This window comes from Psammomys obesus, unplaced genomic scaffold (assembly GCF_907164565.1).
Source record: "Psammomys obesus unplaced genomic scaffold, mPsaObe1.curated_primary_1811, whole genome shotgun sequence".
Lineage (NCBI taxonomy): Eukaryota > Metazoa > Chordata > Mammalia > Rodentia > Muridae > Psammomys > Psammomys obesus.
In genome coordinates, this window is record NW_026596131.1 from 3,969,615 (window position 1) to 3,984,194 (window position 14,580).

Consider the following 14,580-nt stretch of genomic DNA (forward strand, 5'->3'; position numbering starts at 1 on the left):
AATAATAATAAAAAAAGCCCCTGCTGACCTGTTCAAGCAGCACCACAGGGAAAGAAAGCAGACAGGCCTGCCAGAGAGTTTTTTGGATGTTCTGTTTGGACCCTGAGTTCAGTTATTTCTCTTTTACTTATTCCTTTGGGCCTGTACTTTAGGGCCAGGAAGTTCCTGGAACCTTTCCTGTGTTACACTGAGACTGTTCAGCCTCACGCAAGACCAGAGTCTTCCTCATGAGTGTGGTACCCACCACAGAGGGCAAATCTCTGCACCCAGCTTCAGGACCTCACCCAGCACTGGGTGGACATGTAAGGCTTTGCTGGAGAAGTGAATAGATCACGTCATCGGCCCACCTGGCTCTCATGAGCAATGAAAAGAGCCTCGGGATGCTGGGATGCTAAGATTGGAAGGGGACTGGAGATGCTGTAACGAAGCGTCTTCATGGTTCTAGAAAGGAACTTACGCCTGAGTCACAGCAAAGGGCTTGCTTGAGGTCTCCTGGCTCATGGATCCTCGAGGTCACAGAAAGCCCTTGGGGCCCCCTGACTCTCCCCTTCCCTGGCGCCAGGCCTGAGACTAGAGGGCGATACATGGGAGACACTGCAACAAGGCGAGGGAGAGGCTTCCCAGGAACTCCACCCTGATGGGCCCATCTGAGTGCAGCACTCAATGGGAAACACACGGGTGGTGAGGGGCTCCACTTCCAACTGCTGGGGACCGTCTCTGCCACTCGGGGGCCCAGCACCCTGGGGGAACTTGCTTGCAAGGGCTGCCTTTCCCCAGCTGTGAGCCTGGCATCACAGCCTCTGCCTGTCAAGCACAAGGTGGGCATGGGATGGCGGTGTGCATACTGAATGTGCTTAGGGCAGGTAACCAACCGCCTTATACGGGTCACCCACGGTGCCGGACTTCAGAAATAAGAACCGACGCCTACGCATGTGGCAATCAATAAAGCCAGCCTGGCTCAAGGGAGGAGAGGGGAAACACTCCCGCATGAGACACTGAACGGGCTGAAATGACTGTTGCCACCTGGTCATTCAAATGAACATTAACCCTTTCAATTCAGTTCCTCAACAAATGCTAGCTAATTAGGGATCAGAAACGCCTTATGGGAACCCCGCCTTCAAGTGACTGGGTGAGTTCCTGTCACTACACCCTCCCACCTTCTCCATCCATCATCATTTATGGTCGACAGGTCATGTCTGTGGGGTTTTGGCACTCTGCTAGATATCAGGGGTAATGGCTCTACCTGGGGAGGTGGATATGGAATGAATACTTGGAAATGTAACATCTCTGATCACAGATAATAGAACAGTACGTGAGAAATACCTATAATATTTGAAATCTCCGGAAGAAATGCATCCTATGGCAACAATGAATATGACCAGCGTTGGAAGGCTATGAATTAAAGGGTCAAAAAACATATTTTCTATTAAGACAGAAAAAAAAAAAAACAAAACGATGCTTCTGTCTATGACTATGAGAACAGGAAGTGTCTGTGTGTGCTTGGGTGGGAATCATCTTCCCATACAAAGGGAGGGACACTTGTTGTGAAAGCCTGAGGGCCCCGGGTTTACCCACAGCCCCCGAACAAAAAGCTGAGTATGGCCTTGTATGTGCCCATAACTCGGTGCTTCGGGAGGCGCAGACAGGAGGAACGCTGGCCACCAGCCTAGCTCCGGGTTCAGTGAGGGATCCTGCCAAGGGCATAAATCAGACAGCGATAGGACAGGGCACCAGATGGCCTCTGGTGGCCTCTGCACATGCTCACAGGGAGGCACAACACCATTACATTCTGAGCTGGACAGAGTAGAAGCAACTGTCAGGCAACAGATGAGAACCAGAGAAAGCACAACTAGCCTTGGCGTGTAAGTGTAGGGATGAAATGCGACACCAGTGTGAGCGTGAGGGCCGCACTAGGAAATGAATAAATGTTGCTTGTGGCTCTTGAGATATCCGCTTCCTCCCCACCGTTGCTCAGGCAATTTCACAGAGGAAGAGGTGAAATACAGCTCAGAGATCGCTGGCCCATTTTCACAGGATTTAAATAAATCTCTAAATGAAGAGCCAATTAATGTAGGCCCCTGAGTACCAGGAGGAAACAGCCTCTGGGCATTGAAAATGAGTGTGCCTGTGTGAGCAGCCCACGGGCTTATGGGGGTGTGATGGGTGCTCAGGGTGCCATCTGAGGAGGAAGCTGCAGTTCTTTTCTTCTCAGGACAATAGGCACTGCAGGGGAAAGCTGCCCAGCCCTGGGTTCAAAGCCCAGGCCTACATTATTTGGGCCTTGGGAAACATGAACTAAATCTCTTTAGTGCTATTTCCTTAGTGTAAAAACAGAATTGATGACTGGCTCAAACGGCAAAGGGCATGCTTGCCCTGGGCTAGGGTGCAGTGGGCATTCTCCAAGGGGCAGCGAATCTATTGGGACCTGGTTCTTTCTCACAGTTACTGGGACGGGGAATGGGGAAGAAGAGGCACACTGTCTTCTAGGCCATAATAGCACAGACGGTACCAGAGGCTGCGGAGAATGGTGCAGAGTCGCTGGGCTCTGAGGCCAGGCACTTAGGAGACGGTTAAAGAGCTGTGGGAGGACAATGAAATACATGAGATCGTGTACCCTACATAATTCACAGAGACGTTGCGAGGAGAAGCGCACGATTTAAGGAAGACGCCAAAGGAAAGCCTATCTGGGCTCCCTTAAGTGTTTCTCTGAGGGAAAGCAAGATTCATGTTCTCTCCTGTGCTGGAGTCTTTGGACCGTGACCCTGCTGAAAGGGAAACTGGCCTCTGATAGAGAGAGAGCCTCGCTGGGCTTATCATTTTCTTTCTTTAATCAAGCACCTTTTTTTTTTTTTTTCTTAAGGCCAGGCATGGGGCCCACAGTCCATGGCAGCTGGAGGAGGCTTACTGGAGCTGCTGCTCAGCTTTTCTCTCATTTTGCCTTTCTCTGTGTTACCCAAGTGCCAATTTACTGCCTGACTGCTTGGCTACTTGACCGCAAGAGCTACTTTTTTCATTAAGATTTCTAATTCTTTTTCTTTTTTCTTAAATTTTTATTGTCTCTCCCTCCTCACAGCCCTTCCCCCAGGCCCTGGCTTGAAGTTCCCTAGGGGGAACTGAGCTGATGTCCTGTCTGCTTCCAGACATGCCCAGCTCACTGGCCTCTTTAGTGGAGGTGTGGTCCTCTCTGTACCAACATCCTCATCTCGTGGCAGCTGGCGGTGACCCTTCCAGTAACCTGGCTCCCGATTTCCTGATACTATCAGTTCCAAAGCTGTCACCAGTCCGATGGCTCTGTGTCCAGGCAGGCAGTGCGTAAGTTCATCCATGTCACACACTGGTCTGGAGCTCTGGGTATGACAGGAAGGATCAGGTAGGCAATGGCGGAATGGCTTAACCCGTTTTCTGGTACTGTAATAGTAATACAGCCGAGGCTGACTGACATAAGGAAAGGTGTATCCAGACCACAGTTTTTAAGGTTTGATAACATGGCACCAACCAACGCTTGCTCAGTTTTGTTGAGGGATTCCTTGGCATTATTACTTGGTGAATGAGATCATGGCCAGGGTGTGTGTATGTGAAGGAGATATCCATCATGGTGAGGCATGAAGCCGGTGTGTGTGCACTCGCGTGCGTGCATGCGTGCGTGCATGTGTGTGTGTGTGTGTGCACAAACTTGTGTGTGCACATGCCTGTGGAGGTCAGAGGTCAACACCGGGTGCCTTCTTCGATCTCTCTCCATCTTATTGAGATGGGCTCTCTCACTAAACCTAGAGCTCAGCCTGTCTCTGTCCCTCCATCACCAGAGTTACAGAAGTGTGCTACTGTGCTTGGCTTCTCCATAGGTGCTGGGGATCTGAACTCAGGTCTGCATGCTTGACTAGCAAGCACTTTTCCCATTCAGCCATGTCCCCGACCCCTGAATATATATATTTTTTAATTACTTTTCTCCCATGACTCTAGAGACAATGTAATACATAAAAAAAAAAAAAAAAAAAAAAGTCCGGCCTCTGGGGTCAGGAGGTCTGGGGTCCAAATGCAAATCTGACTTTGCCTGTGTGTGATCCTGGGCAAGTCACCGAACCTCATACGCTGATTAAGATGTGCACAGGGGACTTGGGACAGAGCATAGCCAGCACATCATGGGAGAGGTGCTCTGCCTGCTCGGCATGCCTCCTGTGTTAGCCAGGCTTCGAGGATTTCCCGTGTGTGTCATGCTCTGAATGGTTTAGCTCCCACTGCAGCAAGAGCGCCCAGGAGGACACTGGCCAGCCACTCCCTTCACGGAAGGAAAGCAGACAAACAGCATTGGTGAGGAGAAGACTGACAGGAAAACAAACAAACAAACAAACAAACAAACAAACAAACAAACACAACTAAGGGAAGAGGAAGGTGGGAAAGAGCTCCTGGTGTGGGTTCCAAACATTGACACAGATCTGAGGGAAAGAGGCCCTGGATCTCCAAGTATCAAAGATGGCGGGTGCTGTGGAGGTGTCTTACGGAGGACAGAGTCTGGAGACCATGAGAGGACACTCTCGTGGTCTTGGGTGCCCGCTGAGCTTTAGACTTCTCCCAGCTTTTTGAATGACTTTCTTCTCGGGAGTCTCTTTCTCAGGAAATGGTCGCCATTTCTACCAATATCCATGTGTTCCTGGCCTAATTCTTTGTTCTGTGACACAAGAGGCTAGACATCTCAGTGGGCGCCCCTGGACACAGATCCACGCCTCTCACACTGGTGCTTAAGAGTCTGAAGAGAAGAACTTGACTTGTGACTAGTCTTCTAAAGGACTCTTGTGGACCCAGAGAATTCCCATTGTGTCAGAGCAGAGGGAGCCCTCACGTCAGCTTCTAGAATTATTCTCTGATTAGTAACCCTTCTGTGGATTTTCATCTTTACTCTCAAGTCATATCTGTGAGTGACATTTTTCCGACTTGACCCATCTTCACCCATTAGGGAGATGCCACAGTACGAATCGATTTCAAGGTTTTTGAACAAACAGCCATAAATATTTCAGTCTTTGCTTTGCCTATTAGGGAAAATGCCATCTACGATAATTATTTCGCTTCTGCCTGACAGGAAGATTTACACAGATGATAGAATTAGTTTAACCTCTGAGCCAATTCTGAAACCTTGAACCTATTTGTTCCCACCCCCCCCCCAAACTGTAAATATTCTTGGGACCATGTATGTCAGCTGTGTAGACGCTCAGAAGAGAACTAGGGAGGCAACCCAATGGTGGTATTGGCTGATTTTCCCAGGCAGCATTGCTTGTGCTTTCAGCGAGAGTCAGCTGGACAGTGAGAGAAAGCTGGGCGTAGCTTTGTAGCTCCAGGAACGTTTCCTTTTCTGAGCTGTCAGCACGGAAGGGCAGCGAGCCCTGGAGGTTTCACAGTTGGCACAGAGTTTCTAGAATGTGAGCCGGTGCTGGACATGGTGGCCCATGCTTGTAATCACAGCACAGGGAGGCAGGAAGTGGAAGGAAGGAGGCAGCCTGGAGTCCTAGTTTTCTGTTTAGTTGTTCCAATAAAACACCCTGACAAAAAGCAGCTTAGGTCGGGCAGTGGTGGGGCACGCCTTTAGTCCCAGCACTTGGGAGGCAGAGGCAGGCAGATCTCTGTGAGTTCGAGGCCAGCCTGATCTACAGAGCGAGTTCCAAAGCAGCCAGGGTTATACAGAGAAAACTGTCTCAGGGAAAAAAAAAAAAAAAAAAAAAAAGGCAGCTTAGGGGAAAGGTTTATTTTATCACAGTTTCAAGGTTCTGGTCTGTCGCCATGGGAAAGTCGAGACAGTAGGTATTTAAAACAGCCGCATAGAGTCAACAGCAGAGAATAGACAAATATGTTCATGTGTGCATGCGTGTTTGCATGGGTGCGTGCCCGTGTGTGTGTGTGTGTGTGTGTGTGTGTGTGTGTCCAAGGTGCCAGGTGCAAAGTAGGCAACATATGCTGGTTCTGCTTTTATTGCTACTTATCAGAAAACTAAAGAATGGAGGCTTCAGAAACCAGGGTCCTCATGGCACAGGCACAGTACTTTTCTTTGTGGGAAGAGTCCCCAATTCCCAAAGTATCCCTAGAATGTGCTTAAGTGTGTTTGGAAGTAGAAAGTGTCATTACCGTGAATATGTCCAGCTTAATATACTCCTCAGAGCCTGTGAATATAATCCTGCCTGGTAAGGACTTGTCAGAGGCAACTCCGCGTCTAGAGACGTGGAACTGACTGTAGACTATGGGGGAGGGGCATGACAATCACAGGAGCCGCCACGAGAAGAGGAGTGTTGCTGCTGGAGGAGTCACAGTGATCAGAAGATGCTGTTGCTGTGTGGAAGGGGGAGAAACGCTATGAGCCAAGGCACACAGCTTGTAGAAGTGGAAAGAGCTGCAGAAACCGTCTACCCTAAATGGCCCCTTGTGCATAGACATAGAAACAACCATGCCTTTTTAACCCCATCAGTTGCATCTTCCTACATTAGAATCATCCCACCATGTGGCAGAGTCCTCACTTGGATGATGCTAAGGAGCGGTGATCGCGACCACCTTCTCCCTCAACACTGATAGACAGAGTGTAAATACCCCCCCTCCCCGCCAGCGCCAGAAAGACTGACATTGAACTTCTGACCATTAGAACTGTGCATTAAAGTCTTGTGTGTGTAAGTGTGGTGCCGGGCTGAGACCAGCCCATGGCTTGTGCATGGCCAGGCAGACATTTTAACACGACCTTACACCCCAAATCCCTTAAACTAAATTCATTCTACTAAATTCATGGTTATCGGTTTACAGCAGCAACAGGACATTTTTATAGTGAGCAGCAGAAAAAGTCACTCAAATGGACAAAGCTTAATTATACAGAGAATTTCATCTCTGCGGGACAGTGTCATCCCTGGTGGGAGCACAGAGTTGAGGGGCTGCAGACATGAGAAGCCAAGGGTTTGATCTGCAGAAGCCTGATCTTGATGGAGAGGAAGTTCAAAGCCTCCTTCGTCCCTAGACATCACGCTGCCACCCTTTGTCACCAAGCACCCTGGCATCTGGTAGGATCTTACCCAGAGCGTTCTCCATACCTGTCAGCTGTAGGAGGCTTCAGAAAGCGCGCAGCAGTCAAAGGCTGGAATTTTCACTGTCCCATCTCTTTACTCTTAACATTTAAAAATGTGATTATGTAAGTTCATAGTGTGACTGGAGGTAGCAGTGACTATCACCCCTTGCACTTCACCCCAAGAGATCCGAGTCAGTTAAACACCACAGTGACATTACCTTCCACCATGTCATTCAAAGGCTGAATTTCTGCAGCCAGCTAGATGGCTCAGTGGGTGGGGTTATTGCTTCCAAGACCAATGACCAGAATTCTGTCCCTGGAACGCACACAGTGGAAGGAGAGACCCAACTTCCTCCTCTATGACGTCTGTGTGGGTGTCATGCTGTGTGTGCGTGTATACACACACGAAGTAAACATAACTTAAAAACTGAATTTATAATGAAAGTCTAATTGCAGGCTATCCCACGAGCAAACACTCAGCTTCCCCCAGGAGTCATGATTCCCACCGGGGCAACAGCAAGGGGCAGAATGAGGGTGGGCGCATTCTCACGGCACCTCTTACTGTCACTGACTTGCTTGAGGAAAGCAGGAGGGTGCAGAGATTCAGTAACTGACCTGAGTCCCTGCAGCCTATAGATCACAGCTGTGCTGGAAGCTTGTATTGGTCTGACTCCTAAACTTCACCTTTCTTACCATCCTTGTCTCTCATTTTCAACCAGGTTGAACAGATGTGGGACATGCCAACAGTGGCTCTGTGGAGAGCTAAGGCTAGCTGTGAGCCCAAATTCTCATGATGGAGCAAGGATGGGGAAAGACTTCACAGTCCATGGGGCTGTGTGTGGACGGAACACAGCTTAGTGATGGCCCGAGGCTGTAACCGACTCCCTTATTAGCATAGAGGAAGTTATGTGAAACAGGGAAGAGGTTTCTCCGGCACACATAATTTCGAAGACGGGGACCTCACCCCCTATTATATATACAAACCATGAAACCGACTGTGCTTTAAACCCCATCAGCTATGCCTTCTCCCATTAGAATTACAGCACCATGAGTAGAGTCCTCGCCACTCTGACAGTTCTAGGGGGCCATGATGGTGTCCACCTTCTCAGTCAATGTTTATAGGCAGAGCGGACCCTTACCTCGGGGGCGATGTAATCGGGAGTCCCACAGAAGGTCCTAGTTGTGACGCCGTCCATCATGTGCTCCTTGCACATCCCAAAATCGGCGATTTTGATATGACCTTCTGAATCCAGCATGACGTTGTCCAGCTTCAAATCCCTGCAAGGGAGCAGGGGAGTGTCAGAGGCTTTGCCACGATGTGACTTGATTTGCTTGCAGCTGATGAAATAGAAGGATGGTAGCCTAGCTGCCTTCTTAGGGGCCCTGCCATGGTAGGTCCCTGGAGACCAGTGATCAAAGAATTACCATGTCTTTCTTTCTCCAGAGCCCTAACCTTATTCAGGTTAGGATAAGGTATATATTTATTTATTTGTTGGTTGGCTGGGTTTTCGAGACAGGATTTCTCTCTGTAGCCTTGGCTATCCTGGACTCGCTTTGTAGACTAGGCTGGCCTTGAACTTACAGCAATCTGCCTGCCTTATGGTAAGGTTTATAGTAGGTATGAAAATGCCAAATGAATGATAAGTAGTTGAATTACTGATTCCCATTCAGGTCTGTGGGTACAAATGCAGGGATCCCAAATTATCAGGCTTGGGGAGATTCCAGGCATTTGATTTATTAATATCCTACATAGAAGTAGGAGCACAGATACACAGCTAGGTATCCAAATGACAGCTTTAGAGCTACTGTCCATATCCCTCTATTGGCCTGAGCCAATGTCTTCTTAATTATTCAAGATATTTTTGTTTTTTGGCAGCAGACTTTCCTCACAAACCCAATGTAGTTAATTCAGTAGTTCTCATTTCCCTCCCAGCTCCCCATGTTCTCCTGCTGAGTACCTAGAATGGCAATCTAGTTTCTGCTGCTCTCTGACCCCATTCAAATAAAAGGCAGAGGAAGGCACTATCAGCCGAGTGGAAAATGTGGAAAGCAGGAGGGAGGCGTGCAACTTCTCCAAGCCTAGAAACCTGAAAGTCGTTCTTGGTTTGCCCTGAGGCTGCAGAGGCAGGTGGGTCTCAGCAGGTCTGTGTTCCCTGAGAGGCTTTTGACTCCACATCTGAAGTCCGCATCACAGAATCTGTGTCCTGCCCACAGAGGCACCCCAAACCTCTCCACCATCCTGCTGCAGGAAGAGCTTCCAGACACACCTGTAAATGATTCCTCTTTTATGAAGAAAGAACAGCCCGATGGAGATCTCCGCTGCGTAGAATCTGCAAAAGAAAGAGTGCCTCAGACAGCTGGCTTTGGGGGACTTTCTGGATACTTCTCCCACTCATGTTGAGGAGGGAGAGAGGGAGGGAGGGGGCCTAGTACTCTCTGAGATCACCCTACATGTGTGGTTTCCAAAGCTGACTATGCGGGGAAAGTGGGCAGTTTGTTTATTCCCTACAAAATAATTTCTAATATAACAATTTAAGGAGTGAATACTTGTGAGGCTCTCCTAGGTCAGGAGTATGGCTAAGTGGGAAAAGTTCTGATTCTCTGATGATGGATGAAGCAGTTTTCGTTGTTTAAGAATGCAACCGCTCCCAGAAGACAAAGCCTCATGCGTGCTGAACGCTCTAGCTGTTTTATTCATTCGCTGAAGAGCCGGATGGAATAAATGGGACGCGCACAGTGATTCATGCCTGAGTTTGCCCTTTTAAATAATTCATAATAAAAACAGTCATTACCATCACTTCAGAATCATTAATAGGTTAATATCTGGAACTCAGATTAAATCCAGAATGATGTTTTAAAATTTGCATAGCACAGGGGAGTCTTTGAAGTCCAAGGAGCCACAAGTCCGTGCCCAGGGAAGACACACCAGGAGGCTTAAAACAAACACAGTAGCTGTGGAGTGGAGAAAAGCTGAGCACACACTCTTGGTGGGGCTGCCTCTGGGGGCTGGCGGGGGAAGCTGGCAGTGGGGGCTGGCAGGGGAAGCTGGCAGTGGTGGCTGGCGGTGGGGGTTGGCAGTGGGGGCTGGCAGGGGAGGCTGGTGGGGGAGGCCAGCAGTAGGGGCTTGGGGAAGGGTGGGAGAGACAGGATTACAGGTGGTTTTTTAAATGTTACTTTCCATGGTTCACTTATTTTTAACTTTTCTGCAGCGCAAGCAGAATGAGAAGGCATCGGACGGGGTGCCATCCAGTTGCTTTATGACGTAAGATGGCCAGTCTGCTACCTTGACTTTTCTGGCTCCAGGCTTTCACGCTGAGCATCTCATTGCACAACTCAGCCCTCTGATGTGCAATGAGGGGATAAGGGCAGGTGTTAAATAATGCTTCTTAGTACAAATAAAAGCAGAAAAATCCCCCTTTATATTTTTTAAAGCTCGTGAGTAAAGAGCTCCCTATCCGCCTCCAGTTAATCTTTCACTTGCAGATTAACCCACGCAGGCCCGGGTTTCTCTGATTTATGCTTCAGATCACACATAGGCTCTGGTCCCATTCCCATCTGCTGACTTGACTAACGGGTGCAGGCCCACTGGGCCTTGGTGTCTAGGTATGGAAAACAGCTCTCTGCTCAGTTTGCTTCCGTTTAAGTCGCAGACTTCCTGGCTCCTGAGAGACTGGTAACAGTGTAAGTAGCCATGTTCCCCCTACCCCCCCATATATGACTCTTCCATTTCCTCCTGGAACGCACTTCTCCGCCCTTGCATTCCCAAAGGTAAGGGGCATCCCAAGACAAGCATCCTTCCTCCTCAACATTTGTCCTCACCCTGGCCTGAGAATATCACTTGAAAGAGGTTTTCCTTTCTTGCCTCTGTCACCGATTTTTGCTTTTCCTCTTCCAGAATGTTCCTTGAAAATGAAGGCTTAATCCCAGCTTCATTTCTTCTTCCCTGAGGTGGTCCCCCCATGACCCCTTGCACCAGCCTTATCCATATTTTTTCTTTTTCCCTCAGCCGGTAGACTCAGTAGAAACTCCCATTGGTTCAAGCCCTTCTCTGTGCCATCTTCCTCGGCTGTCCTCCCAGCAGGCTTTGCACTCATTCATCCAGCCCCAGAGCCTCCCTGAGCTGCGGGCTCCCTGGACTTGGCTCTCTATCTCGTCACATCCTTTCCCTGGAAGGCACCACTCAACTTTGGGTTGGACATTCTCCAGTTACATGCTGCTCCCACCCTCCAATTCTGGGGTGATAGTGGCACCCTGTATATACACATACAGTTTCAGCAACTGGGTTATAACAGTTGGGTGGCTTTTCCAAATGCTGAGGGAGAGCATGGGCTCCCCAAAGGTTGGGCCTCCCATTCCTTTTATACTCTTGAGAGATGAATGCATAGTGAATGTGAATTGCCGTCCATTCAATGGATGCTGAAGGATTCAATCCATAGGGTGTTAGTAGGTGTGTGTGTGGGGGGGCGCCAGCATGTCCTGTTTACTGAGAATCAACTGGCCCTGGGAACTATCTGTGGGTCGTGTTGGTGTGTCTGCCACTCAGGGACAGTTCAGTGCTCAGATCCAAGTGAACGGAGTTCCCCTTGAGCATCTAATCCAGAGGGAGTTCCCGGTTGGGAGGATTAGGGCTATTTGAATTACAGGACTCAAAACAAACATATACTCACACTGCTTGCGGCTCCTTAAATTTTCCTACTTGCTGAATGTGGTACATGAGGTCGCCACCGTTGACGTATTCCATGACAAAGTACAGCCGGTCCTGCAGACCAAGGTCCATACGTGAGTCGGGCTCCTTCTCAGCAGAGCTTACCTCCTTCGCTTTCCGGTGAGCTGATATAGGTTGGCCCTGGCAGCTCTGCTCTGTTGGATACCCTTCACACTCTTTCCTCCCAGGTGGGGGAATACATAACTCAATAGCACGGGGGCCTCAGGTAGGATAATGTTCTTTTATAGATCTGCAGGTGATGGCTCTCTGATAACATGCCAGCAGCCTTCTGGTTCTTTATGAGCCTTATTACAGTAAAGACTTCAAACATTCGCTCATTTCCCCCAAACAGATACTGTATCTCTAAACTAGGGGTGGTGTGAACTCTCCACCCGGGCCCATCATCTCATCTTCACCTATGTTATCTATGAACACGTATTAGTGCTGGCTTGCAACAGCTAGGAGGAATGCCATGCTAATGCGGCAATGTGCTTAAGTGCATGCTTCTGAAAATACGTCTCTTGGGGTTAGGTTGAACTCATAAATTACACAAACTTAATGATATTTAGTGGGTGCAGGAGAGGGGAGCACCAGAAGTAGAAATTTTAATCAATGTTCTTTTGCCTCCAAAATGTACTCAAATGTTGCCTTTTTGTCTAAAAATTTTCTCTGTCACTGGTATGCTAAGTGCTGGCCCCACAGAGGGCAGACATCACTGAGCCAAGTTAGGTCTGCATCTTTATGAGGACATGATGCTGGGACAGATGGGGGAGACCAGACAGTTTAATAGGGAGATAACCAACAGCACAACGGAGCATGGTAAGAGCTGACCTCTGCTGGATTCTAGAAAACACCCTCTTTCCGCAGAGGTTACTAAACATTAAGCTGCAGCTCGGGAGGGAGAGCTGATGGAGCTGGTACCAACAGCCAGGAAGCGGCTTGGGGAGCTCCGCTCTCAGGCCTTAACTCCATCTTCATTTATTTGCTTTGCAACGTTCCAGCGCTGTGCTGGCATCTGTAGGGTCACAGACCAGGGTTGGGATTCAGTTCTCCCCCACGTCTTGCCACTAGCTCTCCCTGGCACTCCAGGGGGGCTGGAGCTGAGCAAGCGACCGGTGCAAGGCTGACACACAGTGGCCAGCGCTGGCTCTGCAGCCTCAGGACACCGTGCCCACAGAAATGCTCCATTTTAAGACTCTGACCTTCCAAAGACTTTAAAAAGAGCAATCTGGGTGCCTGTCGGTTTCTGAAGATGGGGCGGTTTTAAATGAGACAATGATGGAAATGCCAGTTGTTGGAGGACTGAAGCCTGACAACTCACCCCTCTTAAAAGTGGGGCTCAGAGGTGGAGAACACCTCTCTGGCATTGCCTCATGGCGTTACATCTTAATGTGCATGTTTCCGTGGAGACCAGAAAGACCTCGGTAATTTGAGCATTTCTTTTTCTCTTTAATTTTACTCTGTGAATAAGGTCAGCAAACTTTTTTTTTTTTTTTTTTTCCTGCAGAGTGTCGGATAGTAAGTACAGGTTTCGCATGTCTCACAACTACTCACCTTGGCCTTCACAGTGGGAAAGCAGCTGCAGGTGACAGGGAAAGGGAAGTGGCTTTGTCCTTAGAAAGTGACTTACAAATGTTTAGATTTGAACTTCACGAGCCAGAAAAATAGTACAGTTTGGGTTTCTTTCTTGTGACCTTTCTCGCGGCTCATGGGGGGCAGGACAGGTCACAGCCTACCACGCCTGCTGTGTCGTTCATTATCCAGGGAGTGTCCTGGTGTTTCATTGCAGTGCATGGCAGTAGGACCAGCTGTCCTTAAGAGGCAGGGCTGGCCAGGTATGGTGGTGTACGCTTTTAATTACAGCACTTGGGAGGCAGAGGCAGGCAGGTCTCCGAGTTCAAGGCCAGCCTGTTTTGCTGATATGATAAAAGAAAGCAGGCTGTGAATCTGTGACCGTTTTGTGTAAGTCTTAGCACGGGCCTGTGTGAGGAAGCCCACTTCTAAGCTGACCTAACGGTTACCCATTAGGGTGTGCAGGCCCATGTGCAGGCCCCTCATTTAAAGTGGCTTAGCGTTTGGATGTAATCCCTGCCCATGTGCACATAGACACGAATCATCTCTAGATTACTTCTATCTAACATGACATAATCGCTGCGCTGAAGGATGAGCAGCAGCGGTCTGTCTCTGAACGAAACTGAATGAACCCATCAGGACTCGAGGGTCTTGAGACCACCATCTGTCCTCCGGGCGAGAGGGAGAGCAGTAGACAGGAGCCCCCATCCTCACCACTGTCTGGAAGCAGGAGTGCAGCTGGGTCAGGAACGGCGGCTTGTCGAGCAGGGCCAGAACCCGCTTCTCCACCATGGTGCATTCCACGTCGTCATCCTGGATGACCACGTCCTTCTTCAGGATTTTGATGGCGTACAGTTCCTCCGTCCCCTTCCTGTCAGCGAGCATCACCTGGGGACAGATGGGGAGAAGGCTTAGTGCCAGTAGGCAGGCATCTGGTACTGGGAGTGGGCATGGAGGTGGTGAGGAACAAGGGCAGGAGACAGTTCGGTGACAGTTGGTGCAAGTCTGTGATTGAGTGATGGAAAAAAATACTAAGGTACTTTGGTATGGTTTCCTTGTGGGTATCATCACCTAAAGTCCACATGGAGAAATCTTGGTCTCTAGTGTGGTAATAGTGGGAGGAGGGAGACCCTGTAGGAGCTGAGGTCTCCTCTGGCTTCATTTCTCTTGCTGTGATTAAGTATGCCGACAAAACATAAATACACAACTTAAGGGAGAAAAGATTTATTTCAGCTCACAGCTCCAGGTTACAATCCATCGTTGTTGGTGAGTC

At 49.1% G+C, this 14,580-nt stretch overlaps 1 protein-coding gene across 1 annotated transcript in view; it reads right to left on the minus strand.

Moving 5' to 3' along the window:
- Nucleotides 1-14,580, minus strand: part of Prkca (protein kinase C alpha) — a 383,669-nt gene that overhangs the window by 31,397 nt on the left and 337,692 nt on the right. Inside the window, exons 10-13 of the mRNA XM_055592063.1 lie at nucleotides 14,022-14,195; nucleotides 11,698-11,789; nucleotides 9,298-9,360; nucleotides 8,170-8,308 (exon numbers count right to left, since the gene is read on the minus strand). Coding sequence (XP_055448038.1) covers nucleotides 8,170-8,308; nucleotides 9,298-9,360; nucleotides 11,698-11,789; nucleotides 14,022-14,195 — 468 coding nt within the window. The remainder of the gene's footprint in view (nucleotides 1-8,169; nucleotides 8,309-9,297; nucleotides 9,361-11,697; nucleotides 11,790-14,021; nucleotides 14,196-14,580) is intronic.